General features: G+C 39.4%; 1 protein-coding gene across 1 annotated transcript in view; it reads right to left on the bottom strand.

Annotated features, from left to right (window-relative positions):
• Nucleotides 1-15,916, bottom strand: part of ENPP2 (ectonucleotide pyrophosphatase/phosphodiesterase 2) — a gene marked incomplete at both ends in the record, with an annotated part of 105,654 nt that overhangs the window by 21,251 nt on the left and 68,487 nt on the right. Inside the window, 8 exon segments of the mRNA XM_084230315.1 lie at nt 1,962-2,013; nt 4,818-5,002; nt 6,113-6,200; nt 6,362-6,449; nt 8,726-8,853; nt 9,513-9,544; nt 12,639-12,764; nt 15,797-15,905. Of these exon segments, the coding sequence (XP_084086441.1) occupies nt 1,962-2,013; nt 4,818-5,002; nt 6,113-6,200; nt 6,362-6,449; nt 8,726-8,853; nt 9,513-9,544; nt 12,639-12,764; nt 15,797-15,905 (808 nt within the window).

The following is a 15,916-nucleotide window of genomic DNA, read 5'->3' as shown; positions in this document are numbered from 1 at the left end:
AGTTTCCATGAAAGTGTATCAACTTTAAGATTCACTGGTTAGAAAAAAATCATCTTGAAATACTACATTTATATTCACCACTGAGGAAAGCAACAAGGAAGTGAGGTCACGGTGGCTCCTTCCAGCCCTGAAAGTGAGTGATTTACCTAGAAAATGTCTCTTTTTTTTTCATGCTCAGATGTCTGAAGCTGTTTAGGCTGAGCTGTGGGTGTTGTCATGTGAGCACACTGCCACCAACAAACTAAATACAGGACTTTCTCCCCCAGACCTGAAAGTGTTAGTATCACAAAGAGGCAAAGCTTGGATCAGTAAAAATAAGGGAATCCATTAAAAATTAGCACAAGTAACTATTCCATCAGTGCTTTTTTCTCCATATTATGTTTATTGAACTAAAGTGGGTTAGCTTTGTAGAAAGTATCTAAGCATTATCCTCCACCTTAGTGACCAAGTCTTTGAAAAACTTGACTCTCCGCCAATCTTCCAATTTTTCTACTCTAATGACACCACAGTCCACTAGAGGTTAGTCTCAAACATTTCACATCACTTTTAGAGTTTGTGAAGAATTTCCATGAGCTAAGCCCTATCTTTAAAGCTGTGTTCATCCTCCATGCCAAAGAGAATGTATATTCTATGATCAAAGAGAGAGGAGGGTGGGTGATGATACAGAAAGAGAAAAAGGAGCAAGATGAAGATCTTTATAAAAGGAAAAATAAGTCAAGTAAATAAAACCTACTGGTTTCCTTAACCTTTATTTAATCAGATTGGAAACAGCACATATAATAAACAGAACCATATGTAAGATAATAACTCAAGACATGCTCTCAGAAGTTGACCATATGCATCTTTATTGCATGACTTGGGAGCTGCCATGCTTGAGTTCTATTTGAGGTTTAATACACTTTTCGTCAGCCTCTTGTTGTTTCAAAGATGCTATGCCATCCACCATAGTCCTGCACTGACCCTTCCCCAGCCCCCTTTATGTTCTTCTGATTGTCTGGAATTTCCAAAGAAACAGCCTGCATGGTAGACTGCATTATTTTCCTATCTAGTGACTTACTGCCCTTTTACTAAGGATTTTGTCCTCCTATCTATTGCCACGTGACTTGCAAGACAGTGACCCTGTGGAAAGAACATACTTCTCTCCACTGCTGGTTTCATGTGCTCTGCCTTCATCAGGCAACTGTGAATGTCTTATCAAAGCAGAAGCACTGAGATTCATCGCATGGTTCTGCCACTCCTCTCCTTTCCCCTCTGCCATGAGAAGGGCATGTTCTAGCTAGGAGCTGCTCCTTCCACCTGAATTCCAGAATAAAGAATATACTTGAGAGCTCTACACTTTGCCTAGAATGATCTACTGAAATGGGAGTAGCAAATGCAGCTTTCTTGGTACAAATTACTGAGATTCTCTTTTCTTATCATACCCTGCAAAAGTTGACTAATGCTTGTGTTATTATTCAGTAAAATCAAGAGAATGAATTAGGGTCCGTGATGATCCTTAGGTGAAGAGTGAGATCTGACTTGGCTCTTACTATGTATCTCTCCCCACCACAACCCAAACACTGCTACTCTAGGTAGATGAGTTTTTGTACAGGTACAAACTACTATTATTTATATTGGTAACTTTCATTCACTTTATGGAAGACCCTATCAGACCCTTCACTTCTGACCATCAGATATACAATGGTATGTCTGTTTTTTAGAGCACATTGAAGGAGGGGAAAAAGCTAATGGAATTTTTTTGACCCAGAAAAATTCTGGGCATCTTGTATGCATAGAATAAAGAACATATATACCCACAGAATACATACTCATGGCCAGATGGAGATTAAAATTACATTGCAATCCAAATTTGAATTTCAAAAAAGTATGCTTACAATAGGAAGTAAATAAGGAATCTCTTCAATTTTTTAATACTAGCAACACAAAAATTATCTGATTGTTTTTTTCCATCAACTCCTTACCTTCTGTAGACCCTTTTATATGAAGGCGTTTGTTGAGTTCATCCAATTTGTTCTTCATGTGTGGAACAGAAAAGGAAAAGAAAAAAGAAAACAAATGAGAAGTACTCATTCTTGCCTGCACCCTGCTCTCCACTGTGGGTACTAAATTCAAAGCAGCAGCCTGAATTCCATCAGTATCATGAGCTCTGTCAAGGAATCACTATTTTATTTCAAACTGACATCTTAGGTGCCACTACCTAGTAGTTCTATGGCCATAGGCACCCTCCTTAATATCTCCTTGACTTGTTTCCCTCTCTCAAATCTGTGGGTAACCACACTTTCAAGCTCCCTTGTCATTAATGATGATTTTATGGGCACATCTCTGCAAATTAATTAGAACACTATCTCAATATTTGGGATGAGGGCCTCCCTGGTGGCGCAGTGGTTGAGCGCTGGGTTGAGAAGCTGCACGCAGCCTCTGCGGTGCCGGTTCAATCCCCGGCTGCTCCCCGGCCACCAGAGGAGGGTCCCACATGGCGCGCAGACCTCTCCTGCCGCCTGCTGCTCCCCTCAGCAGTGTACTTCGGTCCTTCTGCCTGCTCTGCTCCCTGTTCTGGCTCTGGTGAATTCTCTCACCCTCCCGCGCTTCTGACTGTGCCCAGTGCATGTATAAACAAAAACAAACAAACAAACAAATAAATAAATAAAACATGCCTCTATAAAAAAAAAATAAATTAAAAAAAATTAAATTAAAAAAAATATTGGGGATGAATCCTTAGGTCATTTAAGTGGTCCCAAACCAATTTAAGAAATTACTTTTTCCAAATATGAAATATAATGACCCAGCAATTCTGAAAAGATTCGTCAGCAACACTGTCCCTTTGCTATATAACCTGAGACACTCTAGTGTATGATACAAGAAAATATTAGCAATGATGTCTATAGTAGCATTGTTGGTAGGAGCTAACAATTGGAAATTATCAAATGTTCTCAAATAGGGAAATGCATAGAATAATTACGGTACACTTATACAATTAAATATTAACTATTAGCAGTAAATAATGAATGAGTTAAAATGTCACGTATTAATATGCATAAAACTTGAAAACATACAGAAAAACAGAATTGTATGATATATACAGTATAATAGCATTTACATAAAAATGAACAATATGTAAAACTATACTACAGGTTATTTTAGGGAGTGTTACTAAAGCTTACTCACTATGTTATGTAAGAGATACATATGCATATGTATGGAGTAAAAGTTTTGAGATCTGTATGGCAATTATTCATACTACACTGAGGATACTCATGACCTTTGGGGGAGGGAGAAAGTAGGACAGAGGATTAGGGAATACCCATGGAGCTTCCACTGAATCTGGACTGTTTTCTTTATCGTAATGTTTGTATTGAGGTGTTCATTTTATTAACTTCTGTACCTTTACAGTATGTTTGGATATTTTTTTTAAGAAAAGGAAGGTAGTCTTTTAAAAGAGAAGCCCATAGACAAAATTCAGAATTTTGTTAAAATGGTTGATGACAACATACCCAAGAAAGGTAATTCAGAATATGAGATACAACTGAAAAATTTCTCTAAATATATTTGGAATCTACCTCAAAGGTCAAGTCTGTTGACCAAGACAGCTCAAAGCTGAGATGTAAGAATTACCTGCCTTAAAGTAATTAGTCTCACTGGCTCTTGTCAGAAGCAAAAGTAGAAGGTAAAAAAAAAGAGGGGAGTAAGTGGGGGAGACGAGCAAGCTGAATTCCTCCTGTGTTGAACCTGCCAAATTATTGCTCCTATACCCCTAGGAATCCAGAAAGTAGCAAATGTTAGAAGGGAGAAAAGAGTAGAAGAACTACATTCCATTCCATTTTTTTTCCCTAATAGAAAGACCATGTATATCGCCACAATAAAAACACACATGCAAAAAAAAGCAGATTTCTTAGCTTTGTGTTGGAATCATATCAGCTCAGTGTGGCAACGCTGCTTGTTTCCTGCTATCAGAAGCATTTACTAGCAACTAAAAAGATCTTTGATCAATATAAATTTCAATAAGCAAATTATTGCTTAACATTTGTAGATTATTTGGTATTCACAACTGTCCAAATACAAAATGCTGGGTAGTCTCTAATTGCACCACCACAGCCACCACCCCCATCCAGCGGTGCACCCCCATCAACCAGTACACCCTTCCCTTCCCTGCTCTGTGCCTTGGAGACAGACCTGGGATCAAAGAGCAAGTTCACTCTCAGGCTGGCTATTGGGCACCACTAATCTGAGGCACCAGCAGAGGATTAGATGACAGAAAAAAGACAGGGTTTTATACCCCCTGCTTCCTCCCTTCCAAGTTGCAGAGTATTAGCCCCACCCACCCCTGTTCTGGTTACTTTTTCCCCCTTTATTATTCAGATCCAGGATCTGTACCCTAAGTTTATCACCACTCCTCACTGACTTGTCAACAGTCCTTATTAAACATGACAGAAACAATCCCTCTACACTCTCTTTATAAAATCACTTCTTCATGAGCCATTTGTTTCCCTGGGGGGCTGTGATTGAGAGACACGTGATCCAGGTTGAACAAAAAAGAGGAAGTATTTGATTGAGACCTGCGTGTGACATAGAATAGCATTGTGAATTCTGCTTTTTGCTCTTCGTTTTCTATACCTGTAGGTCTGGTGCAGTAGCCACATTCCACGCACACATAAGAAGTAAACAAAATTAAAAAATTTAGTCCCAGGCACTCAAAAGTCACACTAAACAGTGGCTACCATTTTGAACAGCACAGAGATGTCATCAAACAAAGTCCTATTGGACAGCACTGCTCTACACCCAACAAGCTCCTCCATGATAAACATAAAGATTATTTCTACCTTTGGCTCTACCTTATCATCACAGGAGCAGCCCAGGTCAAAATCAGATTGAAGGTACATGATCCCTGGATAGTTGGGTCTGGTGACCTCCTCAGGCATGGTAGGTCTGAAGGTGTTAGTGCGCAGGAGATGATTCAAACTTCCATGGGTCCCATTATTAGGAGCTGGTTTCAATCCCAGGAGATCTGATGAGAAGAGGAAAAACAAGAGCCCAGTGGTTGATAAATGTTTTTTTGATAAGAGTGAGATCAGAGTCATCTACTTCCTAGGTCTAAAAACAAAACACACATCAGAATTGGATAAAAACAAATTTAGATGGCAGGTGATCCCTTCCTCCTCCCTGGACCATTCTAATCTGCCCATCTCTTGCCACAGCTTTCTGAGATTTCAAGTATGGACATTTCAGGCATGCTCATGGCTTGACCACAGAGGGAGAGACATTTCCAAAAACAAAAAATAAAGTATTAGGGGCCAAATTTAGCTATCATTTGTGTCTATGACTCAAGGATTGTCAGTACCACGGTCTTTCTGCTTTTCTACAAGATGGTTTAATCCCCACTTTTGAAATGAAAGTTGCCATCAATAAATAACCTTAAGGCTGCCCTCTAATGCACTCCACAGAAGTATGGGGACAAGAGGAGGTTTTGGCTCTGTGCCTTGAAGTGCCGCTGTGAAATGAACAGGCTGATTTCATAGCAAGTGAATGGTTGCCAACCAGGCATACAGTGATTTGCCTAAGCTAAGAGGCAGGACAGGGGAGAGAGCTAGCAGCCAAGCTGGGACAAGAACCCAGGAGACCCGACTTTCAGACTCCCCTTTTAACCACCAGACTGGCACTCCCTTACTAAATAGGAAAAGCTGTCCTCATTCAGCAACTGGAAGCTCAAGGAAGAAAAATAATTAGGAGCACATAAATAGCTGGCTGGGATGCAAGCTGGCAACCTTTTCACTGGGCTGCAACACGAGAGATGGAGGTGGGAAAAAGCACTGTGTGGAACTCTTGCTTCACCAGGCCTCTGACCGGTGGTGTCACACTGTAATGCTATGTTGGATCAGCCAGAGGCTGCCAACAGCAACACTAGGAAAACTCCCCATTAGTCAACTGGTGAAGGAGACAAAGAAGCCTTAGAAGGGGATGATATTCTGTCATTTGAACCAATGGGCAAGCTGCAACATTTCTGTGGAGAGATGAGGTGGTCCTGGGAAAAAAAGCACCTCATTTCTTTCTCTGACATTGAGGAAGTTCATGTTGACCCAAGATCGTACCATTGGTTTTGATTAAATAAGTGACTTACCACACATAACATTGTAAAGTTCAATGTTTTCAAATGGAGGCACTTTAGTCTTGTACTTAAATGTTGGGCCATAACCTACAAAAACCGTCTTCCAAAAGACAAGAAAACAAACAAAGCAATTTAGATAAGTCTAGTTTCCAATAGAAACCCTCTGCATGTAAATATTGTGCGGCTTTACCCACACTACCCTGCTCCATCCCTTCTGAAAATCATCAAAACACATTTTCAATTCCCAGTTTGTGATCATACCTGCATGCTGTTGACCTTGTTATCAAATCCATGGTCACCCTGGAAAAAACATTTTCCCGATGGTTTCTTATAAACATCCAAAGGTTTCCTACATCAAAACAATAGTATAGCCAGTCAGAGCTTCTGGTGAAATCACTCTGATAAAAAGTGCAATTTCATTGCACAATGAATCTTTAAGAAGGTGAGTTTACAAACCTATTGGTCTCTATTTCCATTGCACCATTCCTGTGTTGAGGGAAAAATAATACTTCTCATTTTCTCCAAATGCCTTGGCTTAGAAAACCAGCCCAGGATAAATGCAGACCTCTGAACAGAAGTCCTGGAGCCCTCTCTAGACCACGTGCTTGCCCCAATAAAAGCACCTGTCACAGGTAATGTTCTGTGCTTCTCCACCTCTGAGACCATAAGATTCTCTACTCTGGGACCACATTTGTCTGGTTCACATCTATATAGCCATCACTGAGTCCAATGCCCAGCACTTAGCAGGTACTTTTCAAGTATGTGAAGGTTAGCAAATCAATGGAGATCGGTGTTCTATAAAAATGGTTGCGTACACATTTCCCCAATGATATGTAATAAAACTAGTGAGTATAATTGAGTGGTAAACTTGATATATGTAATAATGGCATATCTACTACATCTAATAAAACTCCAGACACCGGAATAATATCTCTATTTAGAAACAGAAGCACTTCTCTCTAGGCATCAAAGTCATTTGACCTTCCTTATTATGACAGGAAGATAATTTTTTTAATTAAGAGTCATGTTGCACTTTTACAAAAAAAGTTCATGTTCATTATAACAAATATTTCTTAAGTCCGGCAAGGCATATCACACCTAAGTAATGTGCTCGAGAGAAACAAAGACATTAAACATTTTGGTAAACACCCATAAAAAAAGTACTATCAATTTGGGATGATGAGTATTCAATAAGGCAAGAGTTAAATTTAAAAGCTATATTGCAGGGCCTCCCCAGGTGGCACAGCAGTTGAGTGCTGGGCTGTGAAGCTGCCCGCAGCCTCTGCAGTGCCAGTTCGATCCCCAGCCACCGGTGAGGGTCCCCCATGGCACACAGATCTCTCCTGCCGTGCCCGCTGCTCCCCTCAGCAGTGTATTAAAAAAAAAAAAAAGCTATATTGCTAGATACAAATGCCTGCTTGGGTCTATGCTAATTTGCTCATCTGTGTCATCTTTCCCTTAACTTCTACCCAATTCCAAGGGTCTCTTCATTTAAACCTACCAACTATACCAAATTTGTTCTTTCTTCCAAGCCACCCCATACTCAAAAGGTCCGGCAGAGAACATATGCAGCTAAGCCATCTTGGTCATATCTTTGCAACATTTGAAGACTCCCCATATCTGTCCTAAATAATTTCAATAATGTTTAGCCTTCACGCCACAGTCTTTATGATCCTACATTTTTGTCTCTATGTAGTTCCTGACATTCTCTGTTGGGTACTGGTATGTATTTGTAACCAATGGGTGGCTCCACGTGTTGGAAATGGCTAGAAGTTCATGGAGGACCAACATTGTCTCATTTCCTTCTCTCCCGTATTAACTCAGTAGAGCACTAGTTTGAGTGCACATTCTAGTGGTCCAATTATTTATTTATTGATTTAAATTGTTACTTTATTATTATTTATTTATATATATTTTACATCATTGTTCATTTTCTTACAATGTTTGCTTTCTTTTCTCAGGGGTAGCCATCCAATTATTGCTGCAGACTGATACATAACAAATTACTTAAGGAGAAGGTTGAAGCAAGAGTAAGTGGGAAAGACTGCTCCCAGCTTTGTGTAAAAAATGGATTAAAACTTCTCATGATTTTCTCCTTAAAGGTGGTTAGAGCTTTCAGACACATTCCACTCCAGATTTAAGAAGAAAGAATAGTCTTCTCAATATCAGAGAATCTCTTGTGGTTCAAGAGAAGACAAACACCTGAAATATTTAAAGCAATAACAAAATTCGTCCACACCAACAGAGGTAGTAAGATGAACATTTTTCTGAACTCATCTATAAATGTCACTACACGTTAAGTCTCATCAACCAAAACCAGATCAGAGTAGCAGGACAATTTTCTACTTACTCAACTAACAAGAATAGAGAATAAAATGTAAATTCAAAAAAATGAGAAAGAGAGAGACACACACACAGAGATGCACTGAGACACCCAAAGAGGCACTAAGATATTGAGACCCACCCTTTAGAGATGAGGAACTGACTGTATCTAGCACACAAAATTTTTGGAAACAGTGAGATTTCTAACTAGACTTCTTATGATCACTAACAAACTTTCAGTACTCCAGCAGCCAAAAGGTGAATGTGAAAATGAGAAGCAAGGACAGCCAATCCTCAGGTTACCTTGCAACATGCCATCTGCGATCCACCAGGAGGTGAATGTCCTCGATTCTTCTGTTGTTGGCGTAGTGCAAACGTTTGGGAAGGTGCTGTTTCATGTAAGGTTTAAAGTGCTGATCGGGCTTTTTACACTGAAACATAAATGGAAGTTGAGCTTTAGACGGAGTGTTTTCTAGAAAAAGTCCCAGAGAGTCCCTCTCTAAAAACCTGAAAGAGATATTTGGCCAAACAAAAGGTTGGCTAGGTGAAGAAATCAAATGTGTTACCCCTTTTCAAATAACACAGTTGAATGCAAATGGGTTCAAAGATTAATGACTTTGGAGATGGAGTTGGGAATTTTTAAGATGCGTTCCTGATGCATGAGCCCAACACTAACAGCAATTCAATCTCTGAGGCCTTTCCCAATTGCTAGAAGTCCATGGAGGTGGGGTGGGAAGGGAAGCAGGCTCAAATATGTGACTAAATCCTCATGTCTCTATCCTGGATGGGACAGAGATGGTGGGTGGTGGGCAGAGCTGGTTGAGAGAAAATAAGGATTTGTTTAATCATGAATGAATGCTTCTCAGTTCTAATAGAAAGATCAAATATTTCAGTTCGTATCATTGCCAAGACCATTAGGGAGCCCGCAACTGTCCACAGGCCAGAAGTTTTGAAAGCTCTTAGGGAAACAAATATACGGGATGGCAGGGAGGACAAAGTTCCTCAGCCCCACAGGGGAGGTGAACACCAGAGGTTAGATTAGAGGAGATGGCTGTCCCAAAGGCAAGACTTGATAGCTTGAGATACTTACCGTGAGATTAGCAATAATGACTTTAGGGTCATCTGTTCAAAGAGAGGAGAAAAGAGTTCAAAAAAGATAACAATAATGACAAAGAAAAGACATTTTTTTTTGTTTGCACTAAGAGATTCAATTCCTCTCTCCTCCACCCCAGGAGGGCTATCACTTTTGCGTTTTATTTAAAATATAAATAAAATTGCAAGCAGGTATTTAATATTTCAGTAAGTAAAAGGAAACTAAATTAGTCCAACAATTCCTGTAATACATTTCCCCTCCAGGTCCAGATCTCTTTCTGGAAAGGAATATCCTTCCGGAATACCAGGATATGCTAGGTTAACTGAGTGTTTCAATTTTCCCAAATTGTCCCTCTGGAGCTTAGATTTTGTTTATTTGCAATTTAACATAGGAACTAATCACATGGGCATTTAGGGCTTTTAATATAACTTCCTACGTATCTGAAGATCTTGAAACAAGTTATCATCCACTTTAGAATGAATCTTCTAATCTATCAAGTTATTTTTTCTAAAGGGAGTTTTATTTCCTTAGGAATATCATGGAGCTAATTACATAGGTAACTGCCCTTCCCCAGACAGACACACTCTCATGTACAAGCCTACTTCATTTTCACTATCAGCAAACAAAGAATATTTTAGTCAATACCCTGACCCAGCTGAAAGCAAAACTATGTAAATGATGGTTGTGCATAAACTGATTATATTATCTAAAGGTTCCCCTTCAGGGGCTGTGGCGAAAAAGAGGAGATTGTAGGTTGGTTGGATTTTGTTTTGTTTTCCAAAATTTGGTTTAGTATGTCATTATAAAATCAGCAGAAAAGAAAAGCAGGGTTCAGAGCAGATACCAACGTTCACGATGGTGCCCTCCCTGGCATATCAATGTCAGTGGACCAGGTCATGTCTGTGTAGATTCCTGATATACCCCCTGGGCCTGGTGTATTGTACGCACTCAACGAACATTTTCTAATAAATATAAATGAATACATGTTCATGTAGTGGTTGAAAATTCATGAATAAATTTGTCTTGCTGTATAAGGGCACAGACTTCAAAGTCAATTTTCATCATCTTAGTTCCAAAGTTGTGTCATACAAAGCTAAAAATGTGGATTCCAATCTATTTAAATTGGAGCTAAATTTTAGTTCCCTCTTTTAATGGAAAAGGGGAGGGGATTTAGGAATTTTTAAGCTACATCACTTATGCATGAGACCATCACAGAGAAAAAGTCAGACCCCAGGGCTTTTACCAACTGCTTCAAGTTAAGGGCTGGGAATTGGGGAGAGAAATGAAGGTAAAGAATAATGGGCTCTTATCTTGTGCAGTCTCTAAGTAAGAGCTTCCCAGAAACTTGGCCTCTGGTCATCCACAACAGCTCTGGGAGACAGACACTGTCAGAAACCTCACTAAGCCAATGAATCTTTAGAAAATGGAGGTTTGCACAATGGACCCTCACAATCTAGCTGAGCCAGCCATATTTGAATCTCAGCATTCAGTGGCCTCATAAACTACAGTCCCCAAAGGAACCAGAGTAAGTTCATGGTCTTTGATAATGAGAAAATAAACATTAGAGGGTAACCTTGTGCTCAGATAAACCCCAAGGAACTACTAGGAAATAACCAAGGCCCGTGCCCATGAGGCTAGAAGTCTATTATCTCTAAAATGAAATGGTAATACTTATCACACTGATGGAAGGATTAAATAAGACTGTTCATATCCAGCTGAAATAGTGATGTGGCAAAAACATCATCATAGCTAACCTCCACATTGCTTCGGTTATGTGCTGAACTCCAATCTAAGTGACAGATAGATAATCTCTCATCTAATCTTCCCAGCCTTCTTTACTTCTTAGATGAGGACACTGAGGCACAGTGTTAAAATAACCCCCCAGGTCATAGAATGAGCGTCTGGAAGAGCTGGGATTTGAACCAGGCATTCCCTGAACAATTTACCATTCCACTCCATCTTCTTTCACAAAAATGAAATCACAGATACGAAAAGTGTTTTGTAAAGTACAAAACATTCCATTATTGGCAGTTATCATCTCAGCCCCAAGAAAGCTTTTCTCCTCCCCCCACAAAGCAACCTCCCCAATACACTTGCTGGTGCCTGAAATACCTTTCAAAACAGGCAAAACCTTTCTTGCATAAACCCAAAAATGCAAATGCTAAATCAAGAGCACCCTAGTGACCGGCACCGAGATGCCTGTCTCTGACCAGGGCCTCCTATTCCAAGGGGGCAGAGGAGAAGGGAGGACACGGACACCAACGTCCTGTTTATTTTACAACGTTGCCTGGAGCTGACCTTGGAACAGTTCCCACTGGTGTTGACTCAGGAAAGTAGTTGGGAAAAACTTAATTTTCCAAAGCGCTATACTTGGTGCCAATGGTCTCTTATTCCCACAGCTAAAAACGCTAACAGATTCCTCCCTCCTCACCAATGCAGCAGGATCTCCAATAAATCTGTGAACTCAAATCTAGGTGGGCAGTACCTAATATATCTTAGTCCACAAATAAGAGCTCTTGCCAGTGGCATGTGGTAACCTGAATGCGTAAAACCTAAGTGATAAGATTATTCCTGTTTATTTTATTTCTAAACTTTCAAAATAGCTGCCACAGCCCAAGGGCTTAGCAGTTTTCCTCCTGGGTTCTGCCAGTCACTGTTACAAAGGTGAAGTGTTTCTTTCAGCAGGGTTCTCAGGAACCTTCAGAGTCCGAGTGTAGTTCCGACAGCCCTGTCATGAATCTCTGCCTTCAGCCAGAGAGCAAGTCTGACCTTCTTGTCAACAGAACTTTCCAGCTATACACACGTCTCAGATGAAGTGTATTTTCCACATAATAAAAACAAGAGCAAATATTTATATAATGCTACCATCTGCCAGGAACCACTTTAAGTGATAGACACAACTTAATTTTCACAACTCTATGGTGTAGTTACTCTTATTAACAGGCCTATTTATCAGCTGAAACAACTGAGTGTTAGCATTCAATTTAACTGACTCAAGATCATTCAGCTAAAAAGTTCAAGAGCTAGAATTTTTGACCAAGTATTCAAGCTTCAGAGAACAACCCTCACCTACTCCTCTGTATTACCACTCTCAAAAATTAGGTAGTTAAAGAATCAACTTACATTTTGCATTATTGCTAAATTTGGATCGAATTCTTCCTAGAGTTCCAGGTACGAGAGTAATGTCATCCACATTAGTCAGGTAATTGCTTAAGAACTCAGTTCTATCACATGTGACATCTTCCATTCCTGTGGGGAGAAAATTATATTTTCAGGGAATCTTAAAATTAATATCTTAATATATACTCTAAATATAACATTCAAGTATTTCCTCAATTAGTTTGGAGCAAGTCAAGGCAAGGATCCCTCCTTGAGATTTCTTACTTGACTTCAATTTTTTAATGCTTCTTTATACAATCTTTAATTTATATCAGACTGACTTAATCACATCATTTTGCAGCACTGGGAAGTTCAAAATGCATCATCTCAATTATCATTTTAAGTCATTCAGCAAGAACAGCAAGACAAAGGAAGGAACTATAGTCTTCAAAAAAAATCTATTTACATAGTTGTACTGAAAAGATCTATTTTTTAAAAGAAAAATCCTTGATTGCTTCAAACTTTTCAGCTGGGGGTGGTGTAAATAGCTGGAATTTATAGTTCTGCGTCTCTTTTACAAAATGTCATTTTCCAGCTCGCTCTCTCTAATATATCTCCTGACTGGAGTACATAATCACCAGTCCTTACTCTGTCTCCACTGGTGGCCTTGGGTGTTACTGACAAAACAATACTGGCAACAAGAGATGAGAAAGAAAAATGCCAACTTCAATGACCACCCAAATCGGAAAAACAAAAAAAACACTGCAAAGGAGTTGTAAACAATGTAATCAGTCAAAACTGAAAACCAGCAACCAGAATACAAAGAAGGTCTAGGTAAGCAATTTTTTAAACCAACAAATGTTTGTTTCCTGCCACCCATCAAGGGAAAGTTCTTGATCGATGTTAAAAAATATAAAAAAACAAAAACAAACTCAAATCTTAGAATCACAGATGATGGAGGTTCATAGAGACTACTGCATTTGGGAATTTATGAAATGACATGGATCTAGAAAATTTTAATCTATTGCTTTGCATAATATAATATCTGAACATTCCTTAAGAAGGGAAAAATATATGATTCAAATAAATCTTTAAAAAAAAAAAAAGTAAGGTCCTCCCTGGTGGCGCAGGCAGTTGAGCGCAGTTGCTGTGAAGCTGTCAGCAGCATCTGCAGTGCCAGTTCGATCCCCACCGGCCTCGGAGCAACCTGTATGGTGAGCAGACCTCTCCTGTCTAGCCCGCTGCTCCCCTCAGCAGTGTATTTCATCAGTCTGCCTGCTCTGTTCCCCACTCTGTCTCTGGTGAATCCTCTCAAACTCCTGCGCATCTGGCCTGTACCCCGGTTGTTGTATAAATAAATAAATCTTTAAAAAAAAAAGTAAGTTTAAAAAAAAGAAGGGAAAAATATATGATTCCATTAAAAGATGCCCTAAACCTTTAGAATAAAGAAACATAATGTAGTGTAGCCCAGATCAGCTACAATTCAAGTTACCAGCTTCTAGAATTCCAGATCATTACCTTTTTAAAAACACAAATAGGAATGAAGAAAGACAAAAAATATACTTCAACAAAGTACAAGGATTATATTTTTTGCCTTTTACAGTATAATTCTTAGGAAGAAAATAAAAATAATAAGAATAATAGCTACTAACTCCTAGTAGCTATTTATTGTTCTAGCTACAATGTTAATCCAGGAAGAGGAAAGCTCAAAAAAACATATTAATAGGAGACCGGAAGGGGATTGGTATCTGCCACATTTCTAGGAAGTCATTTGTGCACACAATGGTGACCTTTGTCTCTCGCTTTCAAAGATCATATGTGAAGGGCTTCTCATGCATCATCAACCTGCCCCTCCAGACCAACTCCAGGTAGATAGCATTAGTGTTTTCATTCTAGAAATGAAGAGGCTGAGATTTTGAGAGGTCTGAGAATAAACGGCATAGCACATGCTCTTAAGTTGCACAGTGCAATTTGAACTTCATTGAAACTGTCTCTCACTTCAGATCCCAGGCTCTAAAACACTAGACTAGGAAAGAGATAGCTGCTTCCCCAAAGCCAAAGGAATCTATTCATTACAATTTTGCACACTGGCAAGATAAAAATTTATTCTATTAAAGATCTTTGCATATTTCAGCACGTCACTTATAAGGGACAATCTACTCCCTTGGTATCTGGCTCCAGCACAGGACCAAATGCTCTTGACACCTGAGCAATTTAAACTGAATCAGTTATGTCACATGCTCCAAATTCCCTCTGCCCTGTCTACAGAGGGTCACATTTAGTCCCTACAAAAAAGCAAGTTAGTCCCACATTTTTTAAATTTTTCTTTGCTTCTCTAGAACATTCTGGAGGGAACAGTTTAGGCCCCAAGCAGAATTTTGACTAGGAAGATTTGCCTGTCATTCTTAACAAAAGTAATAGACTCAATCAATTTCCTTCTTCCAATCTACTCTTGTCCTAAAAGGGAGCAATGTTTTGTAGAGCATATTTCCAGGGTCACTATTTCAATTTGATAGAATACAAGAGGCACTGTCTCTAGAACTACATTTGCACAAATTAAGAGGATTCTCTAAGCACATACACATACACACACTTCCAGCTCTATCATCATGTTGGTTACACTCTTGATTACCCCAAAAAAATTTTTCTCCTTTATTAAGTGGTTTAGAAAAACTGTTTCCTACACTGCTTCTTCCTCTTCAGCAGTCTTCTCTGCTGAGGCAAGGCCCTCTGGTTTTGTCTTCAATTCCCTCAGGGAATTAAGGGAAATCATTTAACTTACATGGCAGTCCACAAGAATCCTCTCTGCTTCTATATCATGTTTAGATTTATTTTTTTAGTCCCAAACCACTCTGTGGACTCCTTTGGGGGACATGCTTAACAGGAATGGGGGATTATCACCTGATAGTTCACATTCACCGAGGCAAATGTTACCACCCCTAGCGAATTGTCTGTGCCATTTTAATGGGACATATTTTTTGTAGAAAGGCTTTTCCTGCAAAAAATTAGAAGGTAAAGGAAGTCCCTGATTTTGGTCATCTCAGGTTTTGGCCTGATTTTGTTCCCCATCCTGGAGAAACTGGGAAGGAGGTGAGGAACATAACCTAGAGCTTCTTCCCTCAGTGCCATCAGAAACATCACCTGTGTAACTATCTTGCAAGCAGAGGAAAAAAAATCTTTACCATGGTCGCCAACAAAGATGACATTCACACAGCGATGTAGCTTTAGTTGCTTCAGTCCATCCATTAATTGTCCCACTGTTTTGTCAATTTCCCTCAGAGGATTTGTCATCTGGAAAAAGG

The sequence above is a fragment of the Talpa europaea genome, assembly GCF_964194135.1.
Source record: "Talpa europaea genome assembly, chromosome: 3".
Classification (NCBI taxonomy): Eukaryota; Metazoa; Chordata; class Mammalia; order Eulipotyphla; family Talpidae; genus Talpa; species Talpa europaea.
The sequence above is the reverse complement of the archived record's forward strand: the minus strand, read 5'-3'. Positions and strand labels throughout refer to the sequence as shown.